This window comes from Mus pahari, chromosome 20 (genome assembly GCF_900095145.1).
Source record: "Mus pahari chromosome 20, PAHARI_EIJ_v1.1, whole genome shotgun sequence".
Taxonomy (NCBI): Eukaryota; Metazoa; Chordata; class Mammalia; order Rodentia; family Muridae; genus Mus; species Mus pahari.
In genome coordinates, this window is record NC_034609.1 from 9,957,538 (window position 1) to 9,982,597 (window position 25,060).

The 25,060-nt window shown below is 41.1% G+C and overlaps 2 protein-coding genes across 2 annotated transcripts in view; both read right to left on the reverse strand.

Moving 5' to 3' along the window:
- Positions 1-1,633: 1,633 nt before the first annotated feature.
- Positions 1,634-18,548, reverse strand: Dnaja2 (DnaJ heat shock protein family (Hsp40) member A2). The gene is made up of 9 exons (XM_021220058.2): positions 18,353-18,548; positions 17,123-17,182; positions 16,355-16,578; positions 12,045-12,125; positions 11,730-11,863; positions 9,599-9,795; positions 3,304-3,448; positions 3,044-3,171; positions 1,634-2,412 (listed from the first exon to the last, which is right to left on the reverse strand). The coding sequence occupies exons 1-9, from the start codon at positions 18,428-18,430 to the stop codon at positions 2,221-2,223; spliced, it is 1,239 nt and encodes a 412-aa protein (XP_021075717.1). The 5' UTR covers positions 18,431-18,548; the 3' UTR covers positions 1,634-2,220.
- A 590-nt stretch (positions 18,549-19,138) lies between these two features.
- The window catches only part of Neto2 (neuropilin and tolloid like 2), a 145,827-nt gene continuing 139,905 nt past the window's right edge, over positions 19,139-25,060 (reverse strand). Inside the window, exon 8 of the mRNA XM_021220830.1 lies at positions 19,139-19,323. Coding sequence (XP_021076489.1) covers positions 19,139-19,323 — 185 coding nt within the window. The remainder of the gene's footprint in view (positions 19,324-25,060) is intronic.

The window sequence follows — 25,060 nt, forward strand, 5'->3', positions numbered from 1 at the left end:
TTTGGCAGTTCCTTAGATGGTCTTACAACTCAATTTTACTCTTGGGTATGCACCTAAATGAATTTATCCCACACATCAACTTGCTTGTGTTCATAGTTACAGATTGAATAGTGTATTCCAAATGTCCACTAGGAAGTGAATAAAACCGGTGGCATACTCATATACTGAATGTTTGGTTAAAAAAAAAAGTTCTATATGATTGGTAAGAATAAAACTCAAAGACACATTTCAGAGCAGTGTGTCTAAACAGAATTAGTGACTGCATAAAGGGTTGGAGAGAAAAGGAAATAAGATTAATTAGGACATGAGGTTTGTTTTTTGGCACGATGAAAACTTCTAGAATCAAGAGACTGCTGATTGGTGCTCAGAGAAATGGGCATTTCCTTAAGATACACTTTATGGTATGGAGCAACTGGAAAGTGACTCAGTTAGAAGCACTTGCAGGTAGAGGTCTCCTGCTTGCAATTCTTCTTTGTTCTAGTCAAAAAATAAAACAAAACAAAAAATAACCCCTGAGCAGCTGGGGATTGCAAATCTGAGAAAGCAGCTGCCTGGCATATACAATGGCCTGAGTTCAGTCCCCAGCACCACACATATACACACTCACACACGCAACCTAGGTAGAAGAACTGAAGACCGCTGAGGAACTGGTTTTATAAACCTTTATTGGAAAGACTACAAAGTTTATATTATCACTGCATTGCTTAGGCTTAAAGTGTTGTGGGGAAATAATCTCAAATACAAAACTATTATGTGATTGAATCTTGCCCAGGCTTGTTGCAAAGTATTTTTGTACAATGGAGGTAGAGTGGATAGGGCAGTAATTTAACCCTCACAGGTCTTGATTAGTTTTGAGACATTTTACATCCAAGTTCTAATAGCTCTAGAAATGTACTCTAGTGCTATTAGGCTCAGAGATGGTATGATACATTGAAAAAATATGAATTTCCATTTATGTCCTGTTGTTCCTTTGACAAATGTAAAAGATGTGTACCTGGTATGACTTGGACCTCCAAGGGACATGTTTTAAAAATACTCAAGGAGTGAAAAAGTCATCATCAGAAGATGGAAACACACCCTTTCATCATCGTATCAGGACAGCTGTAATCCAAGTGAGGTGCTCATGGATCAAACTGAACCCACAGGCACTGTTGGCTCTGCCACTCTGCATGGGAACCTCTGCTAACCTAAGAATCTTAGAAACACAGAAAATCAAACAGTCCATGCTCGCCCAAATTCAGATATTCAACTTAATGAGACAGAGCAACTTTTCATAACATTTAATTAAAACAGCATTTTAACAGGTCTATGTAAACATGGTTTTACTACTGACCTATTACCTTATTTTCAAAAAATGGGGTGCAAGAAGATAAGAGGCCTGGGTTTGTCCTAATATTCAGGTAATCTAGGAGTTGGATAACTTGGATATTCTTGATGCTACAGAGTATCAACTGAAGTGAATAAAGCCTGTTTCAACCAACATTAGTGTTATTTAACTATAAAATGGGCAGGTACCCAAGACAAAAGCCTCAGGCTGATGGGTTTTTAGAGGCTGTTTAAAGATTCACTCCTCAGTGTAAGGATACTTTTATAGTTCAAAATATGTTCTTTCTAAAAATGTGACACAGAATAATTTACACCAACTGCTTTTTATTATCAAGTTTCAGAAACCTTTCACAAAATGGTTTTAAAAAAAAAGCCAAAAAACTTTACAACCATGGCTAATGTAATTTTTTCCATTGTTCCCAGTCAGCTTCAAACCCATTGTGTGCAAAGCCCATTTTTCCATGCATCTAAATGATAGATACAGGCTATGAATTCTTTATTCTATTTGTAGCAGCTTATGCAGGTGCAGCCAAACACAAAGCTTCAGGACAAATTGTACAAACTTTACAATGCTGGATTTGAGTTTAAAATATGAAACATAAAGTCTACACAAAACTGATAAAAATCAAGCAGATACCAGGACTGAAACTTATAACCCACATGTGAAAGGGAGTCTTATTTCAAGTGCTTTACTCTGCTACAGAACAGTCGAAATGAAGATGTAAAGCTTTGTGGTTAGTTTAAATTATACACTCTGTGGATACTATACCAATTTTAGAAGTTACACATAGATCAACAGATGTCCATCAGTTCATCTGGACTCATCAGGTACTCCAGCAGCTGGCAAATCCGGCAAACGTGGAAAGAAAATCCACCTGTGCAGTGGCCTGCAGTTTACTGATGGGCACACTGCACTCCAGGTCCATGATGGCTGCTACTCTCTTCATCAGAGCTATCATTATAGGCTTCACGTCTCTGACCACCTCCAGAGCCTCGAGTGCTATCAAATTCCTGAAGCTCCACTTCTTCTGTCTCTCCAATCACATTAGGAACTTCTGGTCTAGATGGCAGGAGATCTTCTAATTCCTTCATGAAACAAAGACAGGAGATGTGTACACATACATATATGCACATGTGTGCACACATGGGCACACACTTTTGGAGACAAGGCCTTGCTATGTAGCCAACACTCACACAAAATAAATTTTAAACACTAGAAACGACACTGCAGATATGTTCCACTGTACTTCTCAACAGTGCTGGCCAAGAGATCTGCTCTCCAGGGAGTTCAAAGAGTTCCCAGTACCTCATACTCAGCCATTTATTATCACCTTGCTTGGTTGTCCCATAAACACTTACATCAGCCAACATTATTTTCAAAATGAACAAAAAAAAAGTAAAATAAAATAAAACCAAACCAAAATAAAAATTTTTTTCAGCCATGCAAATATTAAAAAATATAAGATGCCATAAAGACTGTGCCTCAAAAGAGCCGGGAGTGGTTGGCCACATTTATAATCCCAGCAATCAAAAACCAGACAGGAAATTCATATAACTGTGAGTTCTAGGCCAGCCTGGGGTGCAGGTGGTGGGAAACCCTATAATAAAACAAAATGAAGAGAAAAGAAACACAAAGGGAAGCAAAAGAAGGAAATGAGAGGAAGCCAAATGGCGAGCCACAAACCAGCTGCTTAAGGAACATTAAAAACCAGCTTACAGAAAGTTTGTCTGGGTTGATCCAGTTATTTTCAGGAAACTGCACATCAAACTTTATGTAAAGATCACCCTTTTCAAAGGGATTACGATACTGTGGCATTCCTTCACCCCGAACAACACGAACACATCCTATAATTTTAAAAAAGGAAATTAGATAAGAATTTTACCCAAGAAAGATATTCAACAATATTCCTTTGTTACCCACCATAAACACGAATTGTAACAAAACCCAGATAACCTGGGTAAGATGAAATCATTTACCTGGTTCAATCACTTTGCCAGGCGGGTATTTCACCACAATCTGACGGGCATCAAGATGTTTAAATGTGAACTGAAATCCACATAAAGCTTCAACAAGTCCTATCTTATATGTCATATGCAAATCATTCCCATCTCTCTGGAACACCTACAGACAAAAGTATATACAAAATATATTAAAAAAACATACTACCCTGCTGAGCATTCCTTAAGTCAATTTCAGAATCTTACCTCTACCATTCGCTATCAGAGTCAAAAAGCCACTGTCCCTAATTTCAAAGCTTTTTATTAGCAGAGCTAGCTACTCAAGGAGTATGCCAGGAACTTCTATTACATGATCCCAACGAGGCAAGAGGGGAGTCTAAAATCAGGGTTTATAAAAAAGCTCAATCAATAAGGTGCAGCCAGGAAAGTTTTTTTGTTTTTTTCTTCAAGACAGGGTTTCTCTGTGTAGCCCTGGCTGTCCTGGAACTCACTCTGCAGACCAGGCTGTCCTCGAACTCAGAAATCTGCCTGCCTCTGTCTCCCAAGTGCTGGGATTAAAGGCGTGCGCCACTACGCCCGGCGCGGCCAGGAAAGTTAAGGACTCAATTTTGCACTTCATACGGGTACAAAAAAATTTTATCTTGCTTAAAATTCAAACTTGGGGCTGGAGAGATAATCTGCTGCCGGAGTACTTGCTGCTGTTGCAGGTTTGGTTCCCAGCACCCATGGTGGCTCACTACCACCCATAGCTCCAGTGCCAAAGAATCCAAAGCCCTCTTCTGACCCCCAGTGGGCACCAGGCACACATGCAGTACATACACGAACAATGAGAAACCATGCATGTACATAAATTAAAAAAAAAACAAAAGTTGGTCCAGGCATGGTAGCATATGCCTTTAATCCCAGCACCCAGGAAACAGAGGCCAGCCTGGTCTACAGAGTAAGTTCCAGGACAGCCAGGGAGCTTACATAGAGAAACCTGTCTCAAAATAAAAACCAAAGCATCGAAAGCCAAACAAACAAAAAAAACTTAAAACATCCAAACTTGCTTAATGCAAATGCTACAGCTGGCTTACTCAATCTTATAGTATAAACGTATAATCACTGTGAATCAAACTTTCCAGAGAGAAGCTACATCTTCAATGTGAAGCCTTCTATGAGGGTGATAAAACCGAACACCGCAGGTCCAGAGTCTCATAGTTATCTTGGGTTATCTTTAGTCCCCCAAATTAGCCACTGCCCACCACTGTGTCAGACGAAACATGCCGTGACTTAACAAATAAAGCTGTACTTTCTACCAACCCCAGGGTAAGAGTCATTTGACAAACACCCGAGGCCGACAGCCGAGATTTCTATGCTTTGCTCTAACTGCCGACTTTCTACCAATGCATTTGGAAAAGTGTCTTGATTTGTGACTTTGTTTGGTTACTGCTTCTAATACTGTAACATTGATTTTTCTGTAACCTGAATTCGAGTTACAGGTTATGGCCATTCACACTTAACTACAGAGTAAATTCTCTTGTCCCTTTGAAGGTGAGAGCTGTATATTGCAAAGGTTGAGTAAGAGCTAAGAATGTCCTGAGCTTCAATGTCTGGGAGAAAAAAAAAAAAATCAGTTTCAAAACAATTCACCTTGTAAATTTTAGTTAAGAGTTTGCCACACCTATACTTAAAATTTGAAATTTAAATTGAAATAAAATTAACTGTAGTGAAAAGGTCACCAAAATTTGTTCAAAAGAAAGTGTGCCTGGAGCCAGAGTGGTCGCTCATGCCTTTAATTACAGTGCTCAGGAGACAGGATCTGAGCTCAAAGCCAGCCTGGTCTATAGACATGTCTCAAAACAAAAACAAAAATAAAAACCCAACAAAAGTGTCTTGTTTTCCCGAGTACTAAGTGAGCCAGCTTAATTTCTACCCCAAGCTAATCTTTGATGTCCACAGGCCACAAATAGGCTAATAGAAACTGGCTGGACCAAAGACAGTTACCAAAGTGACTGTCAGATCATTTAAATCCCATTTGTATGCTTATTGACCATTCAATGCCAGAAGAGACAAGGCAACCATTAAAGGAGCATAAAAAAAATTGACAGCTAAATTTCTGGGAAATCTCTGCCTATCCCCAGAACACATGAAGATGCCTTCCATGCATTAGCTTCCCATTTCTTCAAGTGGGTTCTCTCTTCTTGAGTGTGATATGTGCAGATGTGCATGCAGAGAGGGGCACGTAGAAGCCAGAAGACAACTCTGGTGTTCTGCTGTCATTCTCATCAAATCTAGATTAGGGTGGTGCTATTAAGACCCAGCAATCCTCCTGTCTCTGCCGTGCAAACATTCTATGTGGGTGCTGGAATCTGAGCTAAGGTCTTCATGTTAGCCCAGCCAGTGCTATTATCCATTAAGCCAGCCCCCCCAGTACTCTCCCATTTCTTTTTTTCAGTTTTTTGAAACAGGGTTTCTCTGTGTAGCCTTGGCTGTCCTGGAACTCACTCTGTAGACCAGGCTGGCCTCGAACTAAGAAATCCGTCTGCTTCTGCCTCCCAAGTGCTGGGATTAAAGGCATGAGCCACCACTGCCCAACATTCTCCCTTTTCTTTATTAACCTCTAGCCCTCTGAAGGTTTAAGAAGTTCATTTGCACGTCACACTTCTATTTTTGGCAGAGTTCTCCATTACTCAACTGATGTTCTTTCTTACTGGTTCCACAAATCTGAGATGTAAAATCTGAAGAACAATTTTAGTTGGTTCATAGGACACCTGAAAAATTTGTTCTTTTCCTACATGATTCTCCTAAATTTATCTATGACATTAAATCTCTTAAATGTAGCTTTAGAACATCAGAGGTTCAATAGTACCAGAACATTTTTGGTCCAGCAACCCAGTAGATTTAGTATGCCCTTCAAGGAATTCTAATGTGAAGCTCAAGTTTGCAAGTTTGAGAACCAAAGAATATAGATTAGTTATACACATTTACTCAACTCAGGGTCTCTTCTAACAGGATCATCAGATTTTTAAAAAGCAGAATGTTTCAGTGCTGATTAAAAAAAAATTCTACATAACAAAATGCCAATGTTTCAATGTTTGTTAATGCTACAAAAGGAGCAAGAAGCAATACCATGTTCTTCTATAGAAGCACCCAACTTAAAGTACTTATAATTAAAAAAATACCAGGGTAGCTGCTGTCACGAGGGGTGGGGGGCGTCTTGATAACTTGATGCTAACATTTAAACAAATAAATGCCCAACTTCTTCCTTCTCTTTCTGTTGCCAGAGAACTTGTGAAAAGATTAATGAAGCACACAGATAAAACCCTCAGATTTCAGTAATTTCTGAAGCAGTTATTGAGAAGGAACTAACATAACCAAAATCCTATGCTTATGTTATACAGACACCAGCACTCCCAGAACAAAACAGTAGGATGAATGTTCAGGACACAGCACTCCCAGAGCTCATTAGCTTTTGTCCCATTTATAAGTTTTCAGCCATTGCACACATCCAATCTCAATTTCTTCAGATAGGCATTTGGAAGGGAAAAAGGCCCAAAAGGCCCAAAGAGACAAAGTGACAATGCTTTTCTTGACATATACAACAAGTTCTAGTTCAAAGTATAAGTTTATGGTTTTATTCTTCCAAGTGAAGTGAGTTAACCAAGCTGTCTAAACCTCATCCTTGGCTCATACATTTACTGCCCTAGTCACAGTAAAACCAAAACTAGAACTCTTAACTTCTACCCTTTACTACTTTCTAGCCTAGGCAATCAGCTGTTGGTTGGCAATTCCATGCACTATTACTACTGTCAACAATTTTAACCCCAAGTGCTGGTATTATGGTATGTGCAACAACACTCAGAATGCCCTAGTGGTATCTAAACAATAAACCACTGATTATACTCTACCAACTTTCAATGATGTGGCTATTGAAACGTCTACCCTTCCACCTCTTGTGTCCTGTAGGCATTATCCACAGTAATATTGAATAAATAGGTAGTAATAGCACTTGCAAGGCAGAGGCAGGCAGAGCTCTCTTAAGTTCAAGATTCAGGACAGCCAAGGTTACACAGAGAATTGTCTTGAAAAGCCAAAGGGGGAAAAAAAAAATCTTAAAGCAGAATTCTAGACACTATTCTTACTTTCCAGTCATTCCACACAGGCAATACTGAGGGAAGCCAAGATGCCCGGCAGCACACCCTGCTTTGTGAGATCTGACTAGTACATCAGAAAAGGCTGTCCAGGAATCAAGCCACTGTTTTGTGAGAATAACTCAAATTCTAAAATGTGCTAATTTTAATAGGACCTTGTTCTCATATTGTAATTTTGAAATGATTTTACAAAAAAAACCAAAAAACAAAAAAAAACAAAAAACAGCTTCTTCTTCCTTGGGAAAACACCAAACAGTGAGTGGACAAGGCTTGGGAGGCCACAGTGGCTACCAGAGGACTCAGCCCCACCAAAGTTGTGGAACACATGAAGGCAAAGTCTGAGACAAGGAGTGGATCCCTGTAACCAAGCTGGACTACCTATCAAGGCCATGAAGACCAAGCCACAGAGAGCTATGAGTTCTCTCTGCCCATCAAAAAATCTGAGATTAATTTTACCTAGCAATTATCTCTTCTATGTTAATTGTGATGACTATTCTTGGTTATTAACTTGACTATATCTGGAATTAACTAAAACCCAAATTGCAGTCCATACCTGTACGGGATTTTTTTTTTTTTTTTTTTAATACTAATTAAATCATCTGAAATGGGAAGACCCACTTATCTGGATCTTTCAGACAGGAAAGTATACCTCTAATTCAGATCTTTTGAGGTAGGAAGATACAGTTTAATCTGGATCACACCTTCTAGAAGCCTATATAAAGGACATGGGAAGAAGCTGTTCTTTCCTTGCCTGCTTGCTCTCTCACTCTCAAGTCCACCCCTTCACTGGCTTTAGAGCCTACTTCTTCACTAGCTGGACCACAGCCTACAAGCCATTGTAATAAATCTCCTTCATAGTTAACACACACACACACACCAGAAGAGAGCACCTGATCTTCATGGATATGGAAGTTATTGGTTGTGAGCCACTGTGGTTGCTGGGAACTGAACCAGGGTCCTCTACAGGAACAGCAAGTACTTTTTACCACTGAGCCATCTCTCCAGACCCTGGAAAGCATCTTTTAAGGATGAGGTTTTAAAGATCATGGCAGGGCAGAAGAAACAGACTTGGTTTGGCCAGTAGACCAGAATTAAAGCTACCGAGGGATCAAGATTAGAAAGCCCCACACTATCCTATGCAAGGTATAGGGCCCCATGGCACTGTCTCTGCTCCTGTGCCCAAGCAGCTGCTGCTGGCGGTTGGCACTGATGATGACCTGCGGTTGGTTGGGGGCTGCACTGCCAAGGCCACCTCCGATGCGATCTCTAAGACCTAGAGTTACTTATATAACCCTGGATGATCTCAAACTTACTCTCTTGTCTTGGCTTCCTACGGGCTGGGATTAAAGATGTGCCACTAAGGTATTAAAAACTATAGGTGAGCTAAGCATAGTGGTATAGGGCAGAGAAAGAAGGATGGCAAGTTTAAGGTCAGTCTAGGGTATAAAACAGAAAAAGAAAGGGGTGAAGGGAATAATATAAAAAAAAAAAAAACCACATTTAGTGCTTTGGTCAAAATTCCACACATCAGACCTCATCGCTAGGTAAGTTCATTTTGCCTCGAACAGATATAACCGATACACATTCAACTAGAAACTAATTAAAAATGTTTTAAATCTCTAGAACTTGGGCCAGTGAGGTAGCTCAGAGGGTAAAAGCACTTGCCACACAAAGGACTGACAACCTGACTTTGACCCCAGAACCCATTGTGGAAGACAGATGCCACAAAACTGTCCTCGAATACATACTATAACATGAATAAGCCCTTCGCACCAATAAAACAGATTACTTTAAAATATAAACTCCTGACCTCAGAAACTTAGCTGGCTACCTAGTAAGCAGAGTAAAATTAGTAGTGCTGAGAAGAGTGAAGACTGAACCTACCCACTGTGCATCCAAGTAGTTCTAAAGTAAAATGAGGTGCAGAGACAAGATCACTTAAGGGCACAGTGCTAATCTACAGTAAGGACAGGGCAAAGACTACACCTTACTTTTATGTTAGTCAGTTTCTGTAAGTAAGCTGGCCATGCTCACTAGGAGCTGAAAATTAACGACTCCCTTAACAACTTTATGTTCAGTTTTAACTTCAAAGCATCCAACAGATCTTATTTCTCACAAGCAAGATCAATTCTGAATAAAAGAGAAAGGGGAAAAAAGTGAATAAATCAAAAGGAAATTACCTCATGTTCTTTTTCCTGTAGCAAAAGAACAATATCTCCAGGTTCCACTCCTGGAGCCTGGTCTGCTTCCCCAGTGAACGTAATCCTCTGTCCATGTTTCATGCCTTTGTCTACATGGACTTCCAGGATCTTGACTTCTTTGATCACCTTCTTCCCTTCACATTTTTTACAGCGGTCTTTTTCATTGATGACCTCCCCTGCAAAGAGAGATCATTCTCAAGCTTCTTGTAAGAAAGAGCACCCAACATGAAACTGTCTTGACAGTGCCCTTAACTCAAAAAGAAACATTTTGGGTGTTACTGGTTAAAGCTACCATGAGTGACAAAACTCTTTTTTTTGGGGGTGGTGGTGGGGTGGTTTCAAGACAGGGTTTCTCTGTGTAGCCCTGGCTGTTCTGGAACTCACTTTGTAGACCAGGCTGGCCTCAAACTCAGAAATCCGCCTGCCTCTGCCTCCTGAGTGCTGGGATTAAAGGCGTGTGTGCCACCACGCCTGGCTGAGTGACAAAACTCTTACCAAAGGGTCCCAGGTACCCAAGATTACAGAGAAAAACTTATCTTGACATTTCCTTAGCTCCTTGGGCAGTTAGCTGCTGGAGCTTCTATGAATGCTTTTGCAAACCTTTTTAGCTCTTACTTCAAGTATTCTACCAGCAGAGACAGTCCAAATAAAATTTTAATTTTTCTTTCCAGTAAGGGCTACTGAACTTAAGAACTTGCAAATGATCTATACTTGGTCCTTAAATATTCTTGATGGTGAATTACTAAACTGTACAGTTGGTACTGCAGTTTACTTCAAAGACTAAACCTTGCTTAGAATTTTTTAAAGAGTGTTATGCTGCTAGGGCAGGCTTGAAATTCACTACCCTCCTGCCTCTGCTTCCCGCACAGATGATTACACCTTGTTCAATTCAGCTGCTAGTTTTCAGCTGAAGGTAGCAATTTTAACAACCAAGAATGCAGACACCTCATCAGAATATAACATGAAGCTAGGGAGGAGACCACCTCAGGTGTCACTCCTTAGCTGTCCTTCCACCCAGCTTTTTACGACAGAATCTTTCACTGACCTGGAGGTTAGTAGGTTAGGCTGGCTGGTCAGTGAGCACCTGGGATCAGCTTCTCTCCTTAGCACAGTGATTCTTAAATTGCATTACTGGCCTTAACACAGGTTTATGGGACTATACCCATGGCTAGGCTCTCATGCTAGAAGGCAGTCACTGTAGCAACTATGTTATCACCTCAGCCCAATATATACCTTCTTAAAATGACCTCATCACTTCCAAGAACAAAGTGGAAAAGAGAAGTTCTACAACTATACTAATTAACCATCAAGCAAAGGAAAGAATGGGGGGGGGGGGGCGTGGCTCAGCGGTAAGGATCCTAGGTTTAATCCCTCCCACCAGGGCTAGGGTAGGTATAGGTAGTGGAAATTAGAGTAAGGACTGGTGGATATAGTTCAATACTTGCCAAGCACACTCAAGGATTTGGGTTTACTATCCAGTGTTGGTAAGGCAAAATTCTCCACATAAATTAATCTAATTCAAAACTTAATTTCTTAGTTACACTAGCCACACATCTTTCCTTCCCTTGATTAAAGCCAACTTAATTTAAAAACCAAACTATTAACAATATTCAGAACCTGATTAGGACTTTTTTTTTTTCCTCTTTCTTTCTTTCTTTCTTTTTTTTTTTTACTAGTTAATGATAAAGATTAATTTCTAGCTGAGTTTGCAAAATATCTTAGCTTTCAGAGGTGGAGGCAGATTAGGAATTCAAGATCAACCTTGAACACAGTTCAAGGTCAGCCTAGGTTAGAGATACTCCACTGAAACAGTAGTGGTATAATAAATTCCAATCTTCTACCAGATCTTCATGTTGTAAATAAAATAAATATAAGCTTATTTTAAAAAAATTGTAGGGAGCTGGAGAGATGGCTCAGTGGTTGGTTAAGAGCACTGACTGTTCTTCTAGAGGTCCTAAGTTCAATTCCCAGCAACCACACAGTGGCTCACAACCATCTGTAATGGGATCTGATACCCTTTTCTGGTGTGTCTGAGGAGAGACCATGTACTCACATACATAAAACATTTCCAACTTCTATATTCCCAACACATTCCAATCCTGGGTCTTACCTTCTCCATTACAGTCGGAGCACACGGACTGCATCTGCTGCACCATTCCCGGAGCCAGCTGTCTGATCATAATGCGCACACCTCGTCCCCGACAAGCGCTGCATTTCTGAACAGCTCCAGACTTCCCACCTTGGCTAAAGTAAAAGTATAAATCACACCTTTGCCTACAAACCATTACAGTCATTAAAAAAATACAAACTCTGCTTTTTAACTCCCTAGTAATAATGATTAAAGTGACCTTGAGAGGTGAGATGCCCAGATGCTTATTAAGTTTCTCAAAAAGCAGAGACACTGTGTAAGCAACAACACACTTACCCACTGCATGCACTACAGAGCACATTCTTGCTAAGTTGTAGTTTGGTTGTCTTGCCATTATATAGGTCTTCTAAAGATACTCTGTAGAGAAAAAGAACCAGGTTCAACAAAATTTTGCCAATATTAAAAGATAAAAGTAGTTTACAGAGCTAATTTCACTTTGACTTTTTGTAACAAAGAACTCAAGAATAACTATAACTATAAACGATATACATGGTGCTAACACAGCTCTTCAGAGGACAAAAGTTTGGTTCCCAGTCCCCACATTGGAACTACCTGTGACAACACCTCTAGAGAATCCAATGACTCTGACTCTCGAACACATGCGCGCGTGCACACACACACACACACACACTCAAAATTACAAAAATAAATTCTTTTTTTGAGATAGGATTTCTCTGTATGGCCCTGACTATCCTGGAACTCACTCTGTAGACCAAGCTGGCCTTGAACTCAGATATCTGCCTGCCTCTGCCTCCTGAGTGCTAGGATGAAAGATATCTGAGACATCCATTGCCACGACCACCCAGCAAAAATAATAAATTCACTGGGCAATGCAGGCAAGTCGGGCCAGCACTCACATGGATATGGAAGCATTCTAGACCTGGTTGGACAAGTTCATATTGTAATGGTTGGTACAGATCTGGTCTGGGCTGATGCACAGGTAATCAACCAATAGGACACATAGCAGCTTTCTATAGGATCAGCCAAAAGCACTGTGATGTACTGGGTCAGCTTGCTGGCTTGTGCCAGCTGCTGGGTGAGCTAGGAGGAGAGGCCCTCTACATGAAGGTATGAGGCTCCTTAGTGTTCATGATGAATGTTGGCATGGTGGCCCTGAACAACTTTTAACATATCTTCAAAGTATCTAACTCAAAAGGCTGAATTTAAAAAAGTGCCAAAATTGTTTGTATGCAAGAGTACACAATATTTTATATATCCATATTAACTCAAAAAAGTGGTAAAGAAAAAAAAAAGGCTTACCAAAAATATATATGGAGGCTAGAAAGATGGCTCAGCAGTTACTTGCTATTCTTGCAGAGGACCTCAGTTCAGTTGAGTACCCACACAGGGACTGACAACTGTCTGTAACTCCAATTCCAGAGGATTCAATACCTTCTTCTGGCATCCATGGGCACTCACTGTACATGGTACCCAGACATACATGCAGGCAAAACATCCATTCACATTTTCAAAAAAGTAATAAATGTTTCTTTAAAATAAAACAATTTAAAAAGTGTATTTGCTAGATGTGGCAATGCACACCTATAATCTTAATACTGAAACAGGGAGACTGGCAAAAAGTCCAAAGTCAGCCTTTCCTATGTAGCAAGTTCTAGGCCAGACAAGGTTAAATAGACCCAGTCTCAAACAAACATACAAACTATATATACATGCACACACACCCCTAATAAAACACAACTCAGTTTTATTTATACATAGCATACTTCAATTACAACATCAACTTCCAAATTAATCTCAAAAAACAAAGCAGCCCAGCCCTCCCTAAGGAGCTGTAGCTGATGGTTGCTGAGGGAAGGGATTCATTCTCAGTGATGTGGCCAATGGTAAGTTGCCCTTGCTCAGGTAAATAACTCCACCACCCCTATTCATTCAGGAAACTATAATTAAACGGAGGAAAGGCAAAAAAGTAGGAGGGACTTGTTAGGAAGAGGGGTTAGTTTGAAGGGAAAGCATAGGAAAAGGTAATATGAAGAGATCGTTGCCAAACTACATTTTATATTTCTGTGTGTATCAAACTGTAAAAGAATAAAATTCTGAAAATTATTCAATGATACCATCCATTTATATCACAGATTTAATAATACTCATTTGTTTTTTGATTGGTTTGGCTGATTGGTTGTTGTTTTATTTTTACTTAGTATAAACTAAGTAGCTCTGGCTTTATGGAGCAGGCTGGCCTCAAATTCAAGAGATCTGCTTGTCTCTGTCCCTTTGTCCCAAGTGATGTGATTACAGGTTTGAGCCACCACACATTTTTCCACACTTCACATGTGCTAAGTGGGCTCTGTCACTGATCTATACACATGTAGCCTTTAAACCTTCCTTACTAATTTAAAACCCTTGAATTCAGGTAAAAGAACAATGAAATAGTCTGAAGTTATTCTCCAAGGCACCTATACTATTTTGTGGTATTCAGCCTTTCAACAAATTGTTACTTTAAGTTTAAAACTTTCACATGCTGTAGACAGTATAAAGTAACACTTATAAGTAGGCAATATGGCTCAGCAGATAATAAAGGCACTTGTTGAAGACCTAAATTTGATCATAGTGGAAGAGAACCAACTTCCCACAAACTGTCCTCCCTGATTTGCATGTTCATGAAAAATAAAAAATTTTAAAAACCACTTATAAATGAAAAATCACCAACAATACATCATCACATCCAAATAATGATATACTGATCTACATCTTAAGCCTTACAAGACTGGGAAAAGAAAACTAAGTAATAATCTGACTATATTGACGCTCTCCAGAGGCTTAAACTGGCAAAATTTCTCTGAAGCAATTAGGTTTTATCAGCTTCAAAACATGGAGATCAAGTCAGGGATAGTACCTCACACCTATAATCCCAACACTTGAGAGCCTGATGCAGGTGGGTTGTTATGAAGTCAAGGTCAGTCTTAGCTACAGTGTGATACTAATTCAAAAAGAAATAAAGCCATGAATGCTTGGCTGGGAATCTGCCAGAGATAAAACCACATACAAAGAAATGCACAGCAACAGTACCCATTCTAGCCCCCCTGCACACCACATGTGAGATGAATGCTTAGTCATCATGAAATGGAATTATAAAGCCACTCAAAAGAATGTTAGTAGGCAGGTATGATGGTGCACATCTGTAATCCTAGTATTCAGGAGGGAGGGGGAGAACATTGCTTGGACTACTTAACAAGCTCTGGCTTAAAATAAGGTGTGGGGGGTGTCTTTGAAGACAAATCAGTTGTTAATGTGTCTGCAGCACAGTATCTGGGTTCAATCCTCGGCACTTGTATAAAAAGCCAGCCATTAGCTATGGTGGGGCTGGGGAACTCATTCTTGCAGTGGACTCAGCTTCAATTTCATCCACAGGGCAGCTCACAACCATCTGTAACTCTAGTTTCAGAGGACCTGGCACTCTCTTCTTACCTCGAGAACCAGGCACTTGTGTAGTATACATATACACATACAAGCAAAACACTTATATAAGACCAAATAGATACATCTAAACACACAGAAAACTAGACCAGTAGGATTGCTGTGGATTACCACCAAACCTGACTCCCTGAGTTCAATCCCTGGAACCCACATGGTAAAAGAAAAAAACCAACCAATTCTACAATTTGTCCTGACCTTCATGTCTGCAGGGCAGCAAGCACTAGCCTCCCTCTCCATAACAAGAACTGTAATTGAAGTATTTTAAACAAACAACTAAGGTCAGGCATGATCATACACCACAGCAATCCCACCAGCACTTTTGAAGTGGAGGCAGGATACCAGGAATTCATAATCAGCTTTGGCTTCATGAGACCTTGTCTTAAAAACTCCAGTGTTCACTCTCCCCACCTCAATTCAGTCTCTTGCATTTGTTATTAAGAACATTTTTTAGTAAAATAATTTTAAAATATAGTGAAATGGCTATTTTCAGATTGTAGAGGAGCTGTGGAGTCTTAATTCAAAATCAAAGTCCACAGCGCTTATATGCTGAAGGTTATGCCAGGCTGGAAGCCAGTTAGCTCCATGGAAACCAATTTAGGAGAGTTAACATTGAGGATCAAGTAATGAGGAACACTGCCACGTAAATAATCAAAACAAACAACCGTTCTTTTGACTTAAACTACTTCAAAGAATATCCACATTTGAAAATTTCAAACAGGCAACCTCAACAGCATGTGAAAAAAAAAATCCCAGGAAAAATCAACTATTCTTTAAGATCTTGGTTGTTTTGAGACAGGCTTCTATGTATGTGTCCCAGGTTGGCCTCAAACTAGCTATTCAGCTGAGTATTTATGACCTCGAAGCCTGATCCTCTCGCCTCTACCTCCCCAGTGCTGTAATTATAGGTAAAGACCACCCAATATGGTTTAAATCCAGAATTTTGTGCCTGGGAGTTAAGCACTTTATTTATCAACTGACCTATATTTCTAGAGCACCCTTCCACCCTTTTAAGGTCTGAAGCAAAATACATGTAATTAATGTCACTTAATAAGAACACATTTTAAAATATGAATTTTGAAACAAAGGACAAACTATTCTGTAGTAACCCTCTAAGGAACCCCGGCTGGAGAGGCATTTTCTAGGAGACTTACTTTAGTGGATGCATCATGTCCTCGCCTCTTCTTCTGCCATTTCGACTTCTACTCTGATTGCCCATAAAGCCAAACAATCCTCCACCAAAAATATGTGAGAAAATATCATCCATTCCACCACCTCCGCCGCTGCCTTCCCGTAGGCCTTGTTCTCCATATCTGTCATACAGCTCCCGCTTCTCTGGATTTGACAATACTTCATATGCAAAACTTATTTCTTTAAACTATAAAGTAAAAGTAAAAATAAAAACAATTGGATTTTTTTAAGTGCAAGAATGCAAGAAAGACTTCAGAAACCCAGAAGCCACTTAACTCCAATAAAAAGCCTTGAGTTTCAATTGGTTTCCTTTTGGTCCTCTTTATCACCTACTGCTAAACATCTTAGAATTCTCATTGTAAAACTAAAATAGTCCTCTGAACGTTATCACCATCATTATTGTATATGCATATGAGTGTGGGAGCACGTATGGAGGTCAAAGGACAACTTTCCTTCCATTGTGGATCAAGCTTGGGTGGTCAGGCTTATATGGTAGCAAAGACTTGTAACACTGAGCAATCTCAATCGCTATAATTTTTCTTATCTTTGAAGAATATTACAAGCATTAGGTTTTACTGAGGTCATTTTCAAGTAAATTAAAATAACAGCGAAAAATTCACTCTGTAGGCATAAATGGACTTTCCTCTACATCATTCCTTTCTGGGAGGGTGATAAATATTTTAAGTTTCAGTCTAAAACTAAAACTCCAAGAATAAAACTCAATAACTTACTTTATCTCCAGCATTTGGATTCTTATCAGGATGGTATTCTTTGGCTAACTTTCGGTATGCCTTCAAAAAAGATTTTGGATAAGAGTTATACACAGCAAACAATTTAAGATATTCACTTTTCTGAGAAGCAATGTTCTAAAGTGACAGCCTTCCAAACATTTTCCGCTTCAATTATTATTTTCTTGCTAATAATATACCCAAAGTTACTGAAGAAAAATACAAATAGAACAGCAAAGAAGATACTGAAACATTTTTTTTTCTTTTTTTAAAAACTATTATCAAATATCTTTGATGGCCAGTAGCCAGACCAAGGAGACCACAATAACCAAACAAATTTTAGATTGACTACATTTTACAGAAACTCAAGCACTACTACAAATTAAGCAAAGGATACTTCTACCAAGTATTTCATCTCTCCCCATGCTGGCTGGCTCCTCTGCCTGCCCTCTAACAGGAAATCACCCAGGAGGTCCTAAGTGATGTTCTACCAGCACACGGTCGGCTAACCGGGGTCCTAGGTGGTGGTGAAACTACAGACTTTCAATTAAGCGATGTGGGTAAGCACCGTGTAAGTCTTCACACAGACTCATGAATTATATAACACAGCCTACCATTTCCGGTAGGGTAACAGGAAGTCTTTTTCTTTGGACTTTACCAGTCCCAGTACTTACGGGACATTCTTATTTTTCTCAGTTTACAAATTCGGATTGGATCCCGACAGCCAGAGAAGATGCTGGGAGACTTTATTAATACCCTAAGTCCCGAGATGATTTGGTACTACGACAAAGGACGACACTAAGACCTGTCTTATTTTTAGGGAGTGCACGCTCAGGTGTTTGGCTGGGACACACGACTCATCCCCGAAGCGGCCACGGGGGATTTAGCTCTCCAGCCCACAGAACAAAGCTTCCAAACAGACCCACGCCGCTCCGGCTGCCGGGCGAGCGAGGCAGAGGGAGGAGCCTGCTCAGCGCCCGAGGCTGCGGCCCTCAGCCCCACACCGGCGCCGGCGGTCAGCTCCTCCCCGGCCCGGCGGCGCGAGCACCGCGGTCCGACCTGTTTTTCCGGGTGGCCCGGGGCGCCGAGCTGGAGGGCCGCGTCTGCGCAGGGCCGGGCGGGCGGAGGCCCAAGGTCAGCCGAGCAGCCGCCGCGCTTCAGCCCGGCTCAGGCCGCCCGGACCGCGCAGGCCCCGCGCCCTCGCCCCGCCCGCCGGCCGCCTCGCTCCAGTACCTTCTTCAGCTCGTTCTCGCTGGCGCCGGGAGGGACGCCCAGGATGTCGTACAGCTTCGTGTCGGCCACGTTCGCCATGGCGGCCTGCCGGGCAGCACTCGCAAGCAGGCGGCGGAGCGGAAGGAGCGCGAGCCGGACCACGAGCGGCGGCGGCGCAGCAGGCCGAGGAGACGGCGCGGGGAGGCGGGCGGGGCTGAACTTTGACCCGGCGCAGCGCCGTGACGTCGCCACATGGCCCCGCCTCCGGGGCCGGGCGGGGCGGGGTTGGGTTGGGCGGTGGGCGCCGGTGGGCGGCAGGTGGGGGCCTTTCCTGTCGCCGCTCGGTGACGCGCGAGCGACCGCGGAGTGGAGGGGATCGCTCTGCGGCGTTCATAAGGAACTCTCGGTGCGGCTGAGGCCTAAGGGCAAGAAGCCGGCGTGGAACCCTCCCAGGGTGGTCCCCCCGGCGCCGCGGGGAAAAACAGCACGTGGGTGTGAGTGTGTGAGGTTCCCAAATCGCGAGTTACACCCGTGATGCGATTCCATCAACACCTTCACTAACTCATTTCATCTCCTTAACTTCCCCCTCAGCACCTCCGCGTAGGGGAAACAATTTCATTCATAAATACTCAGATTTATACCTAGCAGACGAGTTTTTAAAGGCATAGCCGTCCTGTCAACATCGGAGGAGAGGACAAATCTTTTTACACATTCCCAGTTGGGTTCGGGGCATGCAGATAAACCAAAGTCACCCTGTTTGTTCCACCGGGATCATGTGTTCAAGTGTCTCACTTGACAGCTTTAAAATTAGCTAACGCCAAAGGTTTGGTTGGCATAAGGCAGTATGGCAGCGTGCCGGCACTTGGTGGCTATCAGTCGATTTTCGTTTTGCTTTAGCTCGAAAGACTTCTGTGCTTTACCACGTGCCAGGATGTACAGCTTGTTTTCCAACTGGTTTTCCGATAGTAAAACACATCTGGTCAGTTGAAAACCTGAACTGGGAAACAAATGCTCATTGACCATAAGTCTGTCGGTGGAGGCGATACACCTTTCTTGTCATTCTTCCTGACCGAGTTTTGGAGGTCCTTCACTGACGCGCTAAGACTTCTGAAATTTAACCTGGACGCTCTGAGGAGTCTCATGAGAAGTTAGGTGCTTCTTCTACTATTCAAAATGCCCCTTCACCTGTAATGTTTCCCTTGCTTCATAACCTGGTGAACCTTCCTGTCTTATTTGATGCTCGTTTTCCTGATAAGTATGATTTATGACATGAATGCTGTTCTCACAGTGAGTCAAAATTCTTTAATAGGATATAGATTATGTATCTGGTTTCGAGGACTTATTTGGAGGTTCTAGCAGGGGACCACAGCTATTTTATACCCTTTGGTCAAAGATTAGCCTCTCTTCTTGATCAAATATCCAGTTTCAGGAAGGGACATACATGAAGAGAGGGAACATCACCTATACACCCAGAGCAGCCAAAATAACCCTGGTGACAGATTGACAGATGTTGAAGATAGACCATCCTCACTTCTGACTTTGAATTTTACAAAGACCCCTAATAATTCAAGGGTGTAAGTCCTATGACCATTGAAAGGGATTTCTCTCTCATGCACTACTATGAAATGCTACTTTTCCACTTTTTACCAATTTGAGATGTTCCTATGAGACAGTATAAGGTTGTGAAATTAGATTATGTAAGCTGGGAACTTGGCTCTGCCTTCTTTTAACAGTGAGCTGTGTAATTTACTTTTCTGAGGTTACTTCCTCTGTGCAAGATGGTATTTTTTTTAATAGTATTTATGGTCTGGGGGTGAAGCTTAGCTGGTAGAATGCTTGTGTAGAATACAGCAAGGCCCTGGGTTCAGCCTCTAGAAAAAGGAGAAGAAAAGATAGAAAAACAAAAGAGAACTTTTGATTCAACTACTCTAATTTTTTATTTAGGCAACCCTTTGGCTTTGTAATAAATCAATGAAAGAATTGGCTTTTGGGGGCCCTGATTCTATCCCCATAACTGCATAAATGCATTGTGGCAGCTCACACCTATAATCCCAGTGCCTGGGATGTGGAGACAGAATAGGAGTAAAAGCAATGGTGTGTTAGCTTTATTGTTGGCCAATTTACCTACAGGCTTTTTGTACTATCTTTATTCATTGGAATAGCTGGCTTCCCTGAACGTCATCAGTTCCTCTCTTCTGTGATTAATGCTCCTCAGTAGCTCCTCATGGTCTCACATGCTTGTTAATAAGTTCCATTTCTCTCTCCCCTTTTCAGTCAGTTTCTGCTGCACAGGAAAGGAAGTGCCTGTGTGTAGTTACTATTTGTATCTTATTTCTGTCCATGAACAGTTGAAAAGAGCAGGATTCCCCCCTTGGTCTCACTTTTAGTTTAGTTTATCTTTTTTTTCTTTTTGTTTTCTTGTAAGGGGGAAAAAATTTCCACTTAAGTTTTAGCTTGTGATAGTCCGGAAATTCCCTCAGCTCTGTTATTTTGCTTATTACTTGCCTTTAAACTAGTTTTTGTATTTATTTATTTGTTTATTTATAATATTTTGTTCATTTCTGAGTTGTAATTGTAGTCAACACTTTGTCTGCTAATTTTGTAGGGCCACAAGTTATTTCAGACTAGCTCTGTGCGTCATCTAACACATGTTGTCATTCCTGACATCATGAGCCTGAGTTAAGCTTGTGTCTGTGTAAGCCTTGTAGCACTCGGACATTTTCTGAGTTTTTGAGATACTTCATTTAGTTTAGCTCTGTTATGTAGCTAATGCCAGGAAGGAGGAAACACCTGCACCTCATGTCATATCTAAGGGCATAAAATGCTGAGTCACAGTGCATCTGAGGACTGTTCTCATTAGGCAAACAATTTAGTTTGAGGCTAAAGTGGTTTCAGATTTCTTCCAAGCTTATACTGTTGTTCAGTTCCTTTATTTTTGATCAGGTATGCCTGTGATTAAGTGCTATTGGGTTGGGATAAAGGAGATTGATAGGGACTAGGGAAGGAGTGTATGAAATACATTATTATATTCTGCAGGCCATTCCTATTCATAGGTAATTAAATGGAGAAATGAGCAGCTGATTATTTTAGACAATCCTTTATGTGTCATTCAGGCTACTCAGAAAGTTTTGCTTTCTGCCTTTAACTAGCACTTGATTTTCTCTCTCTCTCTCTCTCTCTCTCTCTCTCTCTCTCTCTCTCTCTCTCTCTAAACTTTAGAAAATATTTTTTCAAGGTTATCCACTTGGATAAGCAGTTGGTTTTCTCTTCCCTAAGGAAGGCTGTTTCTCATTCTCAGCCTCCTCACTTGCCTGGAGTTCTTTGTGTAGGGTGGAGGCCTTAAGGACTTTCCCCCATCCATGTCACCCTATTTTGTTTGGGTTTTTTCCTGTCTTTTTGTTTTTTAAATTTATTTATTTAATGTATGTGAGTACACTGTCTCTGTCTTCAGACACACCAGAAGAGGGGATTGGATCCCATTACAGATGGTTTTGAGCCACCATGTGGTTGCTGGGAATTGAACTCAGGACCTCTGGAAGAGCAGTCAATACTCTTAATCTCTGAGCCATCTCTCCAGCCCATAAACTCTTTTTAAAAAGACTCCAAACAATGAAAAGATCCAGGAATTATTTGGACTGATGGAGAAATAGTAGAGTTGGTGAAGAATGGTTATATTCTGGGTATATTTTGAACTTCAGGTGGAAATAAGGGTGAGGCAGAAATAAACATTCACTTAATTTACTAATCTAGCCATGTTGTGGCTCAGGCCTTTAATCCCACTGATGAGGTGATAGGTAGGAGGGTTGCTATTAACTTGAACTACAGAGGAAGAGCCTGTCTCAAACAACAAAACAACCCAACCCACTATCACCAAACAAATAAATTGTGTTAATTTATCTTGTTTCTGTGATTAAAAAACAACCACAAAAGCACCATAAGGGAGACAGGGTTTATTTTGGTTCATAATTTGAGACTACAGTTCATTGTGACAGAGAAGTTAATGCAGCAGGAGCTTGAGTTGATCACATTGAATCCATAGTCAAAAAGCAGAGATCTCCGTCTGGGTGGTGGTGGTATCTACATTTAATCCTGGCATTGAGAGGCACAGGAAACTAAATCTCTGCTTTGAAGCTTGCCTGATCTACAGAGTAAGTTCCAGAACTGCCAATACAGAGACTCTCTCTCTGTCTCTCTCTCTGTCTCTGTCTCTCTCTCTCTGGGTGTGTATGTGTGTGTGGTGTGTTTATATTTGCATGCATGCCATGGCCCATATATGGAGTGCTAAGGACACCTTATAGGAGTATGTTTTCTCCGACCATGTGGGTCCTTGAGTTTGAACTTAGGTTGTCAGGATTTGTGGCAAGCACCTTAGCCTACTCAGTCATCTCACATTTCCTCTTTCTTCATTTTATACAGTCCAGAATCCTAGCCAGGAAATGATGCCAACCACAATGGGCAGGTCTTCCCTCCTCAATTAATCCAGTGCTCAGAAGCCCATCTTTTCTAACTCCCAGATAGACTATTAACACTTACCATATAAATCAATTATTAACATTTAGAATACGCTTAAGAAGAAATGCTTTTAAAGTTTAAAAAATAATCTACTAGCAGGACAAAAAAATTGTATATGTTTATGAGGTACAATATGATGGTTGTATGTGAATACTTTACCAAGTGACTATACCAAGCTAATTAGCATATCCATCACCTCACATACTGTTTTGTGGTGTAAACACTTAAAACCTATCCTGGATGTATTTAGTATACTCAAAGAAAGCAAACAAAACTAAATCTTTTGTTCTTGCTTTAAAAAAATTTGCATAGCCTTGGCTGATCTAGAACTCGCTCTGAAGACAAGGCTGGCTTCAAACTCACAAAGATCCTCCTGCCTCTGCCTCCCAAGTGCTGGGATTAAAAGTGTCACTACTGTCCACCTATAAAACCCATAGGTTTAGAAGCTTTGAAATAAATATTTGTCTTGGGGTTACTATTGCTGTGATGAAACCCCATGACCAAAAAAACTTTGACTTAGTCTTCCACATTACAGTTCATCATCAAAGGATGTCAGATCAGGAACTCAAGCATGGACAGGAACCAGGAAGCAGGAGCTGATGCAGAGACCATGGAGGAGAGCTGCTTACTGACTTGCTTTTCATGGTTTTCTCAGCTTGCTTTCTTGTAGAACCAGGATGACCAGCCCAGCGATGGCACCACCCACAGTGGGCTGGGCCTTCCACCAATACTTACTAATTAAGAAAATGCCATACAGGCTTGCCTAGGGCTGAATCTTATGGAGGCATTTTCTTGATTGACAGTTCCTCTTTTTAGATAACTCTAGCTTGTGTAAAATTGACTTAAAACTACCCCCAAAGCTCCTTGGAACTAAACCACCAATCAAAGAAAACACATGGTGGAACTTGTGACTCTAGCTGTATGTGTAGCAGAGGATTGCCTAGTCAATCATCAATGGGAGGAGAGGCCCTAAGTCCTGTGAAGGTTCTATGCTCCAGTATAGGGGAATGCCTGGGCCAGGAATGGGAGTGGGTGGGTTGGGGAGCAGGAGGAGGGGGGAGGAGATAGGGGATTTTCGGAGGGGAAAATAGAAAAGGGGATAACATTTGAAATGTAAGTAAAGAAAATATCTAATTAAAAAAAAACTAACCAGTGGGATAATATTTTACTTCTTTGTCTTTTAGAATTCTGAGACAGGACCTGCTCTGCAGCCTTGGATGGCCTGAAACTTTCTATTTAGCTCAAGCTTTTGGTGTTTTTTGCTCTTGAGTCATTTAGCTTATTGAGTCTGGGATGACTAAGAGAAGCATTGTTTTTACTTCATCCAGTGCTGTGGACCAAGTGATGTTGGTAATTCAGTCCAAAAGGAACTTCTCTAAAAAGTTTAAAAGACAGGATAAAAAGTAAGTGTGGGGGGCTGGAGAGATGGCTCAGCGGTTAAGAGCACTGACTGCACTTCTGAAGGTTTGAGTTCAAATCCCAGCAACCACATGGTGGCTCACAACCATCTGTAATGAGATCTGACACCCTCTTCTGGAGAGTCTTAAGACAGCTACAGTGTACTTACAAACAAACAAACAACTAAATAAATAAAAAAGAAGTAAGTGTGGATAACTAAGAGGAAGAGGGAAGTACGGGGAGGAGCCAGGATGAGAGGAAGCCAAGAGCCTCTTCACCGGAGGCAGCTTGTTGAATTCTGTGTGCCTGGTCTTTGGGCCTTGTTGGATCTTTTTGGATCTGTTGGTGTAGAAATAGCATTGTTCCTGGAGAAGGGAACCTCTGTTGGCAGCCGTCAGGAAGTCTAGTCTTTGATTTTGGTCCTGGAATTTAAGAAGTTAGGCCTGCTTTTCACTGCTGTAGATAGACACTACAGTGCTTGCTAAATTGAGCCAAGGTCATGTCTTATAACGAGCACTATTTTTTTCCCCAGGAAGAGAATCCTCAGTAAGGAATATAGTAATATCTGAGGAGTGTAGTCCCTTAGTCTGTTAAAAACATGCGCTGATCATTTTACTCCTGCTTATACTCTTCTGCTGGGTGTTTTAGGCCATGTAAGTGACCAAATTAATTACTTTCTTTTAACAGAGAAGGCTAGTAGAAGTTCTTGTCCTCAGGGTCTTTTGGGTTTGGAAGAAACCTCTGGCTCTTCTAGTCTTTCTTTCTTTCTTTCTTTCTTTCTTTCTTTCTTTCTTTCTTTCTTTCTTTCTTTCTTTCTTT

What these genes read in the sequence shown, in the direction of transcription:
- Dnaja2 (XM_021220058.2), bottom strand. Translation starts at nt 18,430, where the DNA reads ATGGCGAACGTGGCCGACACGAAGCTGTACGACATCCTGGGCGTCCCT. An exon ending in TACAGGAAAAAGAACATGAG is followed by an intron (nt 3,449 to 9,598) that starts GTAATTTCCTTT and finishes TTTTGTCTGTAG; the next exon opens with GTGTTCCAGAGAGATGGGAA. An exon ending in TCAACCCAGACAAACTTTCT is followed by an intron (nt 2,413 to 3,043) that starts GTAAGCTGGTTT and finishes TGTTTCATGAAG; the next exon opens with GAATTAGAAGATCTCCTGCC.